We start from the raw sequence: 15392 nt of genomic DNA on the forward strand, positions 1-15392 counted from the left end.
TAAAACATTAATCTAATTGAAACCTCTTAATTTCAGCTCAGTTCCCCTCTCCCTACCAGCCTGATCTAGTGCAATCCCTGCATTACTGCTGGCCTGTACGCACCAATCCACCTGACAAGCTGACGTTCCATTTTATCATCGCTTATGAACAAGATCCTGTTGAGCTTTTTAATTATAGCATTTCATTGACTGGAGTATCAAATTTCAGCTTAATTACTTATTACCTCTGTTGTACTGAGACAGAGGAACACACCGCACAGGCATTAAAACAAACCAGCAAATCCTCTTCGCAGGGCCTCATTTCATACTGTAGTTTGAATTGTTTTCGGTAAATCTGACCTTTAAGTGCGTGGAAGAAAAGCAAAGTTATCGGAGCACCTCCATTTACCGGTCAAATCAATTAGGCTGTTCCTAAATGCATGCTAACGAATGCATTAAGCTGTATGCAGTTTAGACTGCATTAAGCTTGCAAATCTCTTTGCAGCTCTACTTTATTTACCAAGTTGCATTTACCTTAGAATCTAGCCACACAGAGTCCATTACTATCCCGTCAGACACCACAGGACCACGACTGGGTGGTGTTTTTACTCCTTTGAGAAGCCTGAGGTGTAATTACTGCTCTCAGACAAGATCTAATCTCAAAGGTATTTTAATGCCAGCAGTCACAATCATCTACCTCATCTCTCCACGTAAACTAAATTGACGGCAGATGTAGTGAGACTAAGCAGATAATATCTTCATTCATTTAACTTTGGCCTATAAGGCAGAGGGTGCTTTAGTCACTGGGACAATGGTGTGTTTTATCCTCTGTCTGAGCATATGCTTTTAGAAGCTGCCTTTCATCAGGTAACTATGACTGATTAGTCAAAGGAAAATAGATCTTTTGTCCATAGTTAAGGAAGACAAATACCACCGTCTCTGTGTAGCTGGAGCAGGAGCAGAAATCAACAGCTGCAGCGGCAGTAGTTGGTTAGACAGACCCAGTGTGTTTAGGCCCAGGGCTGTTGACTTACCCCTGCTTGACTGCTTTGTTCTTGTTCACATCGATGGTGGTGATGGAATGCTTGGCGCCAGACTGCACCTCCCATTCGACCTTCCACTGGGGGCTCTTCGAGTTGGTTTGGAGCAGGTTTACCCCCTTTTTAGCTTTGACCCTGCAGGAAACGGCGAGAGAGAGAAAAATAATGGAGGAGGTCAATTTTATTAAGGGGGATGATTTATGTGCAAGGTCAGAGGTGGATACCCTCTCTGTGCTACAGGCCTCCTCCCTGGATTGCGTCATGGCAAAAGCAATTCCACAGATGAATCAATAACAAAGATGAATGAAGGTGACAGTGCAGTGATACATGAGAGCAGAAAGGTAGGAGCACTTCAGGTCAGAGTGCTCACTTACACTCTCTGCAAAATCAGATCTACAAAGCTTTTTACTGAACCCACTGGATATTTATTTCAAATTAACACCTGAAAGCCACAAGCTTCGAGAAAGTTCATACACACCATTGAGCTTTTACTGAACTCCATTTCACATTAAAACAAAATAAGCCACCTTTAAAATTCCTAAAAACACAATGTTATGATTGAGTCTCATGTGCAATCTTCCTTCCTTAGCCCTTAGCTCTTCAGGGAGAACACACTTTACAGATAGGTCAAGGTTACCAGCAGAACACCAGTCCTTGAGATGATTTTTTATTTATTTATTTTGGCTTGTTTGTTGCTCCAGGACACTGCAACAAGGAAGAAATTTTGAACCTGGAAACCAAACATACTCCCTGCTGCCTCTTAATATTTCAGGTATTCACATTAAAAAGGCCAGACCCTAAAGTGTACTGAGTGGAGTGTTGTGAACACTGCAGTGTTTTACTGCCCCCCTGTTAGGCTTTAAAACGAATTCAGATATTTTTTTAAGACTATTTATAATATTTACACGTACATGCACAACAGTTCACTTGATAAATATTGTAGAACTTTACATAGTTCTGTAAATAAAACCATTCTCTCCCCCATCTCCAAAACTATTCTACATAATAACACAAGGGCCAAAGAAGTAATAACAGTAAATGTAATGCACATACTGTATGTGTGCATCTTCCGGACATCTACATCTGCAATCCTACTCCTCCACACGTACAGTCATGCACGCATGGCTGCACCAACCAATCTGCACGTGCATGCACTTCTATATACATTCATAACGCTGCATTGTCTGCAGAGATTTTACACAGTGAACCAGATGTGCAGAGGCTATAGATGCATACAAAACAAGACTATGCAAATGCATAAAGCTGTAGCACGCTGCAGCTATACAAAAACATGCCCCAACATCTGCTCAAGGATTCTGCGTGGCTGCCGGAGCAACAACTAACACCAAAAGAAGAAAAAAAAGGGATGAGAGACGAAATAGTTAAAGCAGTAAACACATAAATAGCTACATAAATGGGTAGAACTCTTTAATTTTATGGTACAGTAAAGCTACAATAACATGCATCACAGTTGTTTCCCTTTTCTCCAGTAAAATGTTGTGATTTGAAGTATACATTAGTCCTGCAGTATTTAAATTTAGTTCATAAGTATTTGAAGCAATATGATTTCCAGTTGCAGCAGCAGATTTATGCTTTGTTTAATGCTGAAAGATGATCCCTGAGATGAAAATAAAAATGAGTGGGTCTGTGCAGTCAGGATTGCTTTTAAATGACAACATGCTCTTTCAGGATGGTCCGCGGCCCAGGAGTTAGAGCAGACTGCACACTATTTTGATGGTTGGAAGGTATTTTGATGGTTTAATCCCCTGCTCTGCATGTCTTTAGGAAACAACGGGAACACAAAATTGCTCCTGACGCATCCATTGGTGTGTTTTTTTTCCCCAAGATTTGATCCGTGTTTTGGTTTAACAGATAGCCTTTCTTTTTTTTGTAATGTTTCCAATTTGCTTGTCTCATGTGTTTCTTTGTTTTTCTCTCCCTGTGTTTTGCATGCTGTCCTGATTTCCTGTTCTTACTTAAGTGCTTTCTCCTGTGGTTTCACTTCCTTTTTTTTTTTGTCTCACCAAACTAAACCTAAAATTGTATAGCCTGCCTTCAATAGTGTCACCAGTGTCAAATCAGGCCTGTATATAAGACAGGACAAAATCCAGCTGTACATCTGCACTTAAAGGTTAAAGGTCACTCTATTCAGGATGCCAGTCACATTCACATTTTGGACAGATGGTTTGAAAGAGACGTGAAAGAGGCCGTCTATGTCCACTGTGAACATCTTTGAGCAAAGGGGATGTCTTACGATACCAACTGTCTGCACCTACAATCCACTTTTGAGATCCCTTCCCAGGCTCTTCAACTCCCACTCACATCTTGCATCATGTGACCTCAATAAATCACATTGGGTGGAGCAAGGTCTCACAGTGGTTTCACTCAAAACCACTGGTGATAATGACCCACGCTTTTTTCACACAGCTCATGTGATGAAGCATATTTAATAATAGAGGGTCAACGAGTCTCTTAAGGCAGCGGTCTCCAACCCCCGGGCCTCGGACCGGTACCAGGCCGCGAGAGTTGAGGCTCAAGTGTGAAATGTATGGTTTTCAGGGTTTTTATCGTTTTTCAGCGTTATTTTGTTATCGTTTTTATCGTTAACTTGGTTTTCCTGGGTCTTTTCACGTGTGTTATGAATAAATCTTCTTTTTTTCGGTACCGGTACTAGTTTTATTTTGTTGTATTTATCTGCGACACCTTAAAGGCCGGTCCGTGAAAATATTGTCCGGCATAAACCGGTCCATGCCACAAAAAGGTTGGGGACCGCTGTCCTAAGGTACAGCCCCCACTAGGGTTTAAATACCCGGGACTCTCCACTATTTGGCTTTAGAACTGAAGAAGCCTCTTGGATGAGCGAAACATCTTTATGAAACTTAAAGAAGTCACTTTGTTTCTAAGCTCCTAAGACCTTTTTATAGTCATAGTTTACCCATCAGTTTTTGAGATCACCTGGTTTCTCGTGCTATTGGTAACCTTTTTGGGCGACATTTTTAAATTTTCTAGCGAGTTGTTACAAAATACCACTGTCTGATAGCAGACACCTTTGAATTTACCGATATATTTCATTAAAGTATTGACAGAGATCATTTTTTTTTTTCTTTTCTTTTTAAAGAAGCTTTTGTCTTCCCAGTTATTGTGATTTCTGGTTATTCGACCACAGAGCCATGCCCCGAATGATGTAACATGGAAAAAATCCCGAGCTCATTCTTAGACAAATGCAGCCACTACAGATTATTGATCTGATGGTTTCATTTTCATGAAACACAAGACAGAAGTGAATTATTAATGCTTTTGCTTCTTTGCTTTATGTCTTCTAGACTATTCATTACTATGTTAGTCTACTTTGAAAATGTGCCTGCATATGCTCGGAAACTACTTTGTATTCTGTGAAAAAGAATAAATAACGATGTAATATTATTATGTCGTTTTAGGAGGTTGTCGCTCTGATTAGGACTATGTCACTGCCACTTGCTGCTCTCCTGTAAAAGTAAAATTCTGGTGATCTTTATGATTGTTCCCGTGTTTACAGAAACATACCGTTGTTTTTCTCTTCCCATCATGACATCACTCTGACAAACATCTCTTTCTGGACAGACTCCATGAAAGCATTACCCAAATCATATTTTTCTCCCAAGTGTCTCATTTCCATTTGAAAGTTTGAGGCCCCTGCAACATCTATCAGATCATTGCATCTATCTCTCTGACAGATAAAAATTCTGAAGTCCCACTGAGGTATTTCCATTTGCTTCACCAACCTGCGCTCATTGCATCGACCACTCATCCATGATTTGTGAAAACAACTGACTTCCAGCTGAAGTTGTTCCTCCCTCTTTAACCAGAATAGGCACACACATGCAGAAAATCTTCTTATAGTATTAAACTAATTACAGTGATTATCTTTTATCTTTAATGGTTTTAAATACATAAAAGGTATTTAAATGTTTGCACTAATTTCATAAGATCCAACTGTGCGCCAATCTCAAAGCCCTTAGACTCCCTTGTCAAAATCTCCAACTTCAGAGCACAAAGAAACATGTTTGCAGACTTGTACAAACAGTTCTGTTCACTATATCCAGTTTCCCGCTCATGATGACTGTGTGTTTGTTTTTTTAAACTCTTTAAACTATATTGATGCTTCAAGTTATGGATGATTACGGGTTTTGACTGCTTTGACTAACGTGTCGGCACAGGCAGCCTTTGTCAGGAGCTATCTGCTAGGCATTCGCTAAGGCCTTATTCACACACTTCCGACCTGTCAATGACCATCTGGCAACCACCAGTCACGAGGGAAAATGTGTATTCCCAGCGACAGGCAGGTCACTGGGGAAAACGGAGATCAATGACCAGTCTGTGTAACTGGGACTTTAGCAATTATTTTTCCAGTGTCTGCCGTTAACCTCCCGGAACCACGCACAACCGTATGGGGAATACTCCCTTTTCCCTCAAGAACAGTGGTTCCCAGATGGTTAATGACCAGTCTCTCAGCTTGTATGACTGGGGCCTTATTGATCCCACATCATCCCCATGACTGGTGATGGACAAAATGACTTTTAATGTTACCTGGTTTGTGGTCACATGTCTACAAAGACCCATGATGGGGTTGTATTGAATACCCTATAGTGACTGTATTGTTGGCTAGCAAGCTGCAGTGGTTGCCAGCAGTTTGAGAAAGATACAAACTACTGCCACCACTCTGCAAACCCTTACAAAATCTTTCATACGACCATTTTCTGGTTCGCATTCTCCGTGGTTAAGTTTGGTTTGACCGAGGTACAAAAAGATAACAGGGTGAGGCTTTTTCCAGGACATCTTAATTTGCAATACTTTGCCTGAGATCACTCTTTTTTGTACAATCCAGGCTCTGCTTCAACCTACAGACTGCATGTTCTTGTTTTTCACATGCTCGCCTCCACAGAAGCCAAGGTCGGGCATGGCTTTCTGCACTTCAGCAGGTCCGATCACTGATAACATCGAAGGGTCAAAGCTGGGAGAAAGCTAGTAAGTAGATCTTGAGTCAAGATTATATAAAGTATATATTTGAAAAATGTATCTTGAAAAAAAATGATGCTTTACTTTTTTCGTGTTTATTGTGAGTGACTGTGTGTGGGAAGGGTTGTATAAAGAATAATGATTCACGAGCATGCGAGCTACAATATTGACAGATGCTGTAATTACTGAACTACAAGAAAGCGCTGTATTAATTCTTGCATCAAAGACGGTGTATTTTACACTCTGTTTCAAAACAATGTTTCTTGCTATTGCAGCTCAGATTTTATTCTTTCATCAAATCTCACACATTACAGAAAATACAGTAATTATCAGACACGGTGCGTCAAGGGGAGATGAAACAGAAATATGTAACGTTTAAGAAACCATCCTGATCGGGTGTGTTGCCTTTGATGTGAGCTGAAACGGGGAAGCGTAATACCCTCTGACGCTCTCTAAATGAGGTGACCCAGTTGCTACTTTATTAGCAGAGCTTGTAAAGATACTGATCATAAAGGGCGATAATTACAGATTATTGTACCGCAGACCCATTTCCAGCGCATTTCCTGGTAAGGATGCAACCCTGACGTGTAATACTCGTATTTGTATTCATGACCTACACTCACCAACAGCGTATAAAAGCCACTACATATTAATCACCTTATGAGAAAGCCTGCATATTGTGCTGCATCGATGTTTTTCGTCAGACAGTCCTTTTCACGGACTTTGCTTCATTTTTGCACCACAAATGAGAGGGGATGAAGCACTACCCACGGGAGCACCACATGAATCAGGCTCCCTGTGGAACGGTGTTAATGCTGATTAATGAAAGAGCATTACAAATGGAAAAGCTGCAAGGCAGTAACCAGCAATAGCGCACGCCCAAATTCTCAGAATCTGCGTGAGCCCTGCTGCTGCTCCTACACAGGGAAAGTGGAGAGGCAGTGTGAGCCACTTCAGTTAAGACAGAGCTATTACTTACTCATTCCACACAGATGCCTTCTGCCATGGCAACACCTATTAGACTTCGAGACGGCTGACGGACTGCTAAACAGGAGAGCTTTTGGTAAACACATTCCAAGCTGGATTTCTGAGCTGCCTGTAAGATCTCCTTGGAGTTATCAAATCTGACTTGTGTTCGGGGGTATAGTGAGCGCTGTCCTGAAGATTGAAATGACCACAACACACAGACACCACAATGACCTAAGCAGGGGCTTTGCAGTGTACTTCATATAGTGTAGAGGTTTCACTGCTATAAATGTTACATAAGTACTAACGTGAGCCATGAAGGGGAAAAACATGATGTGGTGTGTTCTGAGATTTTAGACTAGTTTCCCTCCAATATGCCATCTTTCAGACTAAAGAAAAGAAAACGCCCAAGGTACATAATATTTGTGGTACATACTGCTACTTTCGGTTGCTCCCTTGTCACGAGGTGTCGTTACAGTTCTGCATGTGTGAATCGGATGTGTTAAACACTACGGCATTGGAGACATCTGCATATATGTAAAAATAAAAATTTATTTAACCACCTGAGAGTTGAGCTTTTGTATGGGATGCATTTTTAATTTCTCCTAGCCATTTGGGATTAGCTGGACCCCTGATGAGGAGGTTAACACATTTGCCATGTAAACAAAAGACTCCCGATTTGATTCCAGGAGGCGGCACAAACCGAGCCTCAGGCTGGTGGTACTGCTAGTGACAATCCCAGATAAACGGAGTACATTCGGGATTAGCTGGATCAAGAAAGTGGTACTTTTCTTTTATCTTTTTTTTTAAAAACTAGCATAGAGAAGTATGAAGTGCAAAAAAGCCCAAATGCGTTGTTCCAATATGAGAACACAGCGTTTAGATATTTTGTCTGAAAATGCATTTTCATCTCTAATTCATGTAGTGATTTAAAAAAAATGTAGAATTGACTCTAATATGTCAAAAAAAGTAGAAAGAAAGAAGAATTTTGAATGTGGATTTAGCCGATATCAAGACATCTGTTTTGGCGATTAGCATGTATTTATAATTTGCATATTTAAATACAAAAATTCTATCATCGTTCTGTTTCTGTAGATGTTCATGCACTCATCAGTATCTGTGTAGTTCATCTTGTTCATGATTAAAAGGCATTGCAAATACAAATGTATCCTTCTCCTCATTATTTTGTACTTCTTTGCAGCTTGCTTTGTATTGCATCAATTGTGTGCTTAAGAGTTTTGGAGGCCGATGTCTTCATGACCCTCGCTGCAGAAATCATGTCAACTTCCTTGCCACACACTGCAATTTATTCAAACTGGCTGATGTTAATAAATAAAATATGCAAACCGGGATTAAATCATAGTTCGCAAGTCTTTAATTTTTCTTTAATGGCCCTCTTAAAGAGTATTTATTGAAGACATTTGAACAAAATGTCCCCACGGGCAGAGAAGTCACAAAAGTGGAATTTCTTCTACAGCATAATGAGACGGATTTTAAGAAAAATGCATTTTTAGGCGCTCTTTAAATCTCTACAGTGACATCCAATTTTAATGGAGGAGCCTAGAGATTAGCCTACTTGAATCTGACTGTTCTTTGTAAAAAGGGTCATTCAGCACAAATCAGACAAAGGAAGTTGTGTGGCTACAGCGGGGATGTGCAAACATGATAAAATTCTTCCTATTGATGAGATACGGCACAAAAACATATACCAACACGTGACATCGAGAGTTAATGTGCTTAAAAGGCTGCTGGTGTGTGGGTGTACATGGAAAACAACAGACTTCTGTGTTTTGAAATGCACAGTGCCTTAATGATAACACAGTACTGACTTGAAAGATGCCTACTTTTAATCGCTATAACAACCCACATGCTCAACAGTATGTTCAGTACCACATTTTTCCCCCTGAAGAAGTATTGACCTACATACATTTCACATCATCAGAATATGTAGTGATGGCGATTTTAAAGAATTGGATTAAATGTGGGATGGAATCAATTCATATTTTGCTACTCATTGTTTCCTTTGTTGTTTGATACCTAGCATAAAATAAGCAGCATTAGCATAATGGCAGACTACGCTAAGACCGTGACAAGAGCCTACAATATCCTACTGTAGCTTCGCAGCTGCTATGTCTCATTTGAACTCATGTTATGTTAAACAGCGACGATTTCACACAGCAATAAAAGGTATAAATGTATAACTAAGGTTTGCCATCTACAATATTATCCAGAGCTAATCAGAGCAAAGGTTTGCCAGCTAGCATAATCTATGAGGTTGTCATATCCAAGTCAACTGTATTTGTCAGTGTTCTCACGTATACGGTAGATCTCTCAGTTACAGGTTACATAACAAACAACCCAATGCAAGGTTTATGCCACAACTGCTCTTAAAACTGGTAATAAGGCATCTAATTATTTGATTAAGATGCTAAACTGCATTTTTTAAGCTACATTCTTGAACAGAAAAAATGTTTGAGTGGTTGAGTACTATGCTAGATTAAATGTGTGTCAAATTTGGGCATTAAAATGTGAATTCAGTATTTGTTTGTTTGATTTAGTTTTTAACAAATTTATAAAATATTAGCATTTTCTTGTGTTAATTACAGGTGATCTAATACATTTCTATGCAATATACATTCTTCTTATGTTTATTTATTTATTTATTTGTGGATCTCCTGCAGATAAACTTAAAGTTACATCCTAATAATAATGCATACTGTCATGAATTAATATGCTGTAATAGTATAAAAACTGTCAGAATGATTACAGACTTAGACTTTTTGCACAGTCTGTTTTCCTCTCATTAAAACTTTAATTGCACTAGTTACACGTACTTGCGAGGATGCCAGTATTAAAACCTACCAAAAAACTTGTACACCTCGAGGTCACCTGCCTATCCAGAAGCAAACCCCACACATGATGTAATATCACCAAATATCCCCTTAGAATAACTAGACAACAACTTTATAAGTGATATGTCCTCTGTAAGGGAATTTTCCATCAAGGCTGCTCCAGGAGGGATTGACCTTTAACTCCCTAAAAATGTCAATAACCACTTGCAAATTTCTCTGGCACTGTAGAGCTTCCCTTACTATTCACCACAACTCTCAAGTGACAATCATAGCTTCACTCTTGGAACACATGCCATAATCTTATCAATCATCTCAAACACTTTGATATCCATTGCTGTCTGTGTTCACTAGCAAACAGCTTTGAGATTTTCTCACACACAGCTGGAAAGCCAGACGGGAGTGCGAAACCTGCCAGGGACAGACTTTTTTAATGGGAGTCTTCAAAAATCTTCAGAAACTGGGGAAATATCACCAAGCAGATACAAATTTGAAACCGCAGCTGCTTGTTCGCACACACTGAGCCGATTCATTTCCTCCATGTGAAAATGAGTAATGCAGCGCGGTGATAAATATGACGTTTAGTTAACAACAGAGCATTCCTCGTTATTAACACTCCCAAATTTCCCTTAAACATAACAAACAAACCAAAATCCAGCAATAAGTGCTTGTTTTTCAGGTTACATCAGCAGTGCTTTGTTCCAGCTCGCTGTACTCTGCTAATTAACACAAAAAATAAAGCCACATTCTAAAAGAAGAGAGGAGTAAGCTAGATAATTACAGCAAAGATCCAACTACAACATCTATCAGTGATTAAGTCCTCTCAGTCTTGTAACTTTTGTCATGACAGTAACTCCAGTCATCATTTGAGCATTTGGAAAGGCTACAATTGGAAAGAATAACAAAGGGACATCAAATGTGAAATTTGTTCCTTCAAAAAAAATGCATATTTATAAAAATTATATTTATAGCTTCTTTTCCAAAGGGTCGGTTCTTTGAAACAGCTGGTTGCTCACACTTTTTTTAAAGGTGCATTTAGTGTTTCTAGCTACAGATTAACAAATTTCTGCCTCATTACCGAAGCTCGGACCATTCTCACTCCCGAGGCGATTTGTCACGTCCCAAGGCGGTCGATGGGTTGTGGATGAAATCCAGTTGAACGATGGTCCTGCAATAACAGACGCTCCAGCCACGTATTCCAGCCCTAGCCCTATCCATAACCTTATCCCTAACATTAACCACCACTTTAATGATGTTAGATAGTGTTTTCCAAAGCGATTTAAGCAAAATAAACGTACATGTGTAGATTCATTCCAAATGGTTTTTATGTTTCCTAATTTTTCCGATCTCGTAATATAAGGACGCGTTGGGTGTCCGGAAGCGTAATATAAAGATGATTTGTCACCTAGCGTAAAATGTTACAGTTTGGGAGTGAGAGCGTGTTGTGAATCTAATCTTATCTCTGACATTCGAAGGATCTCAAGTGGCCATGCTACTTTCAAAGTAAGAATCGAGCATACTGATACTTCAGCTAATCTTTGATAAATCCAATTGGCAAATGTCATTTAATTTGCATCTGCAAGCTGCTTTGCAACACAACTCTGCCTCAGCTCCTTCTTGTCATGCTGTGCTTGACTCTAGGGCTGCCACAATTAGTCGACTAGTCACGATTACGTCGACTATCAAAATCGTCGATGACTGATTTAATAGTCGACGCGTCGTTTGAAGCTTTGTAAGATCACAAAAGACGCAGGAAATAAGTAGTAGGATTTAAGAGTGTAATAATGGACTGAAACAGAAGATGGCAGCACTGCATGTACAAGGATGCCAGCTGCCGTTAAACCCCGAAGAAGAAGAAGCTGTGTCCCAGAATTCATAGCGCAGTTTCCAACAATTTCCAACAATGGCGGCAGCTAGTTAGTTTTAATATTACTCTTATTTTTCTTTCTGGGTCACAAAATAAACGTTTAACATATTTTCAGGCGAGAATGTAGCTGTGTAAACCTCAAATATCTGCTCAGTTTATCAAGACGCCACATATTTCCAAAGCGCTCCGACGTTTTCGGAGACGTCTGTTACCCACTAGCTCGATAGCTAGCCGGGGGCAAGGCTCACTAGAGCCCGTGAGAACACCGGACTCCCGGCAAATTGTTTTCAAACCCACCGCTGTCTTTCGCTACCCAGGTTAAACATATATGTCACTTAGATAACTTAAAAATGTTATTGTTTGGCTTTTTTTTAGTATTTTATTTGTTCCTGAGTAAATAGTTTGGCTGAGATTAAAGTTATAGTTTTCACACAGCTGAATAAACGTCAAGCAGACAACTGATTATCAGAAGTGTGAGATGCTCGAGAATATACTCTGGTGTCCTGTTATATTTTAGATAGCAAGGAGTTTATTAAACTTCACCGAAACAATCTGCAAATTTAATTAAAATGTAATAAACTATCATCTTGTCTTTATTTTTAGTTAGCACATACCTTAAACACTTAAAGCTGTAAGCTAATGATAGTTATATAAGAGCAGATGCTGCTGGTGCAATAAGCTGTATGTTTTACGTCCAATGGATGATGATCTGATTAGTCGACTAATCGCAAAAATAATCAGTGACTAGTCGACTATCAAAATAATCGTTTGTGGCAGCCCTACTTGACTCCATTCATTTCATGAATGAATAAACTGAAGATTTGGGTCACTTCTTAAATAAATGACATCACAAGTTCTTCAAATGAAGAAATCTCACAATCCAAATGATAATATAAATCCATCATACCCAGCAGGTAGTCTACAATCACAACAAGATGGTAAAATCTTAAATCTGTTTTCTGCCCTGTGAAGTTATTACTTAAGAGCAGATGTTACAGCTTGTGGCTTGCTGTGAGTGAAAACTGTCACAAGACCTTAGGGAGCAGAGAAGCAGAAAATTAAGTATATTGTGATACTTCATGCCTGAACACGGGCATAATCTGTTTCTTCATCACAGTCAAAGGCTGCTCAAACATGTGTAACAGACATGTGCACTGGGAGAGGACCCTTTTTCTCTACACTGGATTCAACACCAACTGTTTGCAGACCCATCCACCCCACTATGGCTTTGAATGAAAGAGGTGCTCCTACTTCACCTCACAAGCCTAAATCATAAACTACAGCCATTTCTTTACAGTCACAATCTTTCTATGTGAAAACATACATCAACAAGAACAACCATTGATGTGGCACGTAGTAACTTCTTTCATACGAGAGGACAGCAAGCCTAAGAAATGTTTTAAAAATAAAAATCTTAACTAGAGCGTAGGTGTGTTGTAAAGCAGTGTAAGCTGTGAGCATAGTTGGGAATTCAATCTTGTACAGCTCTTTTATTTTTGTGTTGGCTTTGTAAATACCGCTCCACTGATGAAACATTTTTTTTGAATATCAAACATAAAAGCAGCGCCTTTTAAACCCGGCCTGTAATGCTTTCATCTTACCAAATTAAAAATCACTGCTGAAAAATGTAGTAAGATATTTCAAAAATGTCATGACTGATGATGACATATTACACCACATGGGTAGGGTTATTTTATTCCCTGTTCAGCTGAGACTTCATATGAATTGGAACTGAAAAGGAAACTTCATAATGCGTTGCTATGGTGCTCTCTTAAAGGATGAGTTTAATACAGTCTTGCTTTTTGTAGTTTAATCATCATTCCTATTTCTAACAATAACACGGTTTACTGCAGTGTCACAGGGTAAATGAGGGATTGCCGAATTTCACGCGCCCTGATGGACATCACTGTGGTGATGTCACAACCCAATGTTTTCTGTGTTTCAAACTCCCAGCTCTGGTTATAGAATTTCACCGAAGGCTGATACGATTCCCTGTCAAAATTATCAAATGGAACGACCAAGACCTTCCTCTCCGTCTGCCAGCTCCAAACAGATTGGACTCTGGTATTTGGCATTCGCAAGTGGCGTGTTATGCTGCCGAGTGGGACGTAGTAAACAAACATTTGATCACCGATGGTGTGACAACAGCCCACGGAACGCTCGTGCCGCCACCATTGGTGAACGAAACCCCGTTGGATAGAGTCAGCTTTCGCGGCTGTCCCTTTAGCGATGCACAGATGAAGACAGAGAAGTAAATAAACAACTAAAATGTCAGCACTCGAATGTCTCGGAGGCATTAGCTGCACTCCCTTTTGCATTAAAGCAGAAACGGGGCCTCTTCTCAACAGCTAAATTTGGCCACCATAGACCCCGCTGCCCCCCTACACACTCACTCATCTGGAGGCAGAAGCTCCATTAGTTCCTCTGAGGGGGCACTTTGCAGACAACTTTGCCCCTTGTGCTACTGCATACACAACAAATTTCCATTCCATGAAGGTATGCATAATTTAAAATAAGTGCAGATTTTTTATCTGTCCTCATGGCTGTGGTGCTTTTATATGTCCAATGACATGTAATTCCATTACATACTCTGCTGTGCACAAACTTTTGGCTTCAGCTTGACATGTTTTTATAAAACTAGAAAAAGCTTTCTTGCTGCTTTTTGAAACCTCATTGAGCCACTTTTAAGTCACAATTAAAAACACTATTGTATTACAGTTTTAAGTTCAACTGTATCAAAGCTTTTTCATTTGTCACTAACCATTCAGCCTTTACATAAAGCGTTTTTTAAAAAGAATGAACAGGAAAGAATATATATTGCTGGTCTGTTCACATTTCCTGGATATAAAATACTTGGAATCTTGTCCACTGCCGTCGGTGCTGTGATGCACTGGGTTATGGCGATAATGAGACGGGTATAACTCACGTGCAGTGACATGCAGACAGTTGTAAATCACCGCTCGGCTTCACTTCCCTGAACACAGTAGCCAAGCATGATTTTTCAACATGCAGAATTATTTTTGGCAAGGGCTATTCCTTTTGCAAAACAACAATTTTTTACAAAATGTAACTAAATAGTATCGTTTGTAGAGTTTGTGTGCCATCGTAAACAGCAGGAAAAAGCAAGGAGCGAGTGCAAAACGATGTGGCTTTTTTTTTTTTTGCTTTTCAGAAGATTACTGTTATCTCTTGCTGTCCAATACTGCTGTGGCCAGTGCATCAGAACCGGCACTGAAGGACACCTTGTGCATATCCACTGGCAGAGCGGCAGCATTTGATGAGGTGGGAACTTATTGACTCTGCAGTGGCAAAGCAAACAAGAACTAGCCACCACCTAATTATTATTTTTTTTTTTTTTTTTGGGGGGGGGGGGGGGGGGGGGGTGGTGCTACCAAATAAGCTGATTAGGGAGCTCATGAAGACTGACAGGAGGAGGAAATGTTTGCTTTGAGGAGTGCGAGTTTTGAATATGAGAGGGCTGCATTTCAAACATAGGAAAAAATATATTTCCTATGTATGTTTTATTTAGAATGAAGGCGGAAAATGTGGCGGAGAGTTTAAGTGCAGTGGCTTGACAGATGACCTAAAGGTACGGTCTATAGAATATATAAAGGATGATCAATAAATAAAAGAAAATGAAAATGTGACAGTAATTGGCTCAGCCATGTGACATTTTGACATATTTGACAGGTGACT

General features: G+C 39.7%; 1 protein-coding gene and 1 long non-coding RNA gene across 6 annotated transcripts in view; both read right to left on the bottom strand.

Annotated features, from left to right (window-relative positions):
* Positions 1–15392, bottom strand: part of tmem132e (transmembrane protein 132E) — a 483984-nt gene that overhangs the window by 71766 nt on the left and 396826 nt on the right. For all 5 annotated transcript variants that reach the window (XM_085173740.1, XM_085173742.1, XM_085173741.1 and 2 more), the window contains one exon: positions 1014–1154. In XM_085173740.1, the coding sequence (XP_085029866.1) occupies positions 1014–1154 (141 nt within the window). The remainder of the gene's footprint in view (positions 1–1013; positions 1155–15392) is intronic.
* Positions 4013–15073, bottom strand: LOC146510437 (uncharacterized). Its single transcript, XR_014876322.1, has 2 exons — positions 11900–15073; positions 4013–11833 (listed from the first exon to the last, which is right to left on the bottom strand). It is a non-coding gene; the product is annotated as an uncharacterized LOC146510437 (long non-coding RNA).

The sequence above is a fragment of the Neolamprologus multifasciatus genome, chromosome 10, assembly GCF_963576455.1.
Source record: "Neolamprologus multifasciatus chromosome 10, fNeoMul1.2, whole genome shotgun sequence".
NCBI classification, from domain to species: Eukaryota; Metazoa; Chordata; class Actinopteri; order Cichliformes; family Cichlidae; genus Neolamprologus; species Neolamprologus multifasciatus.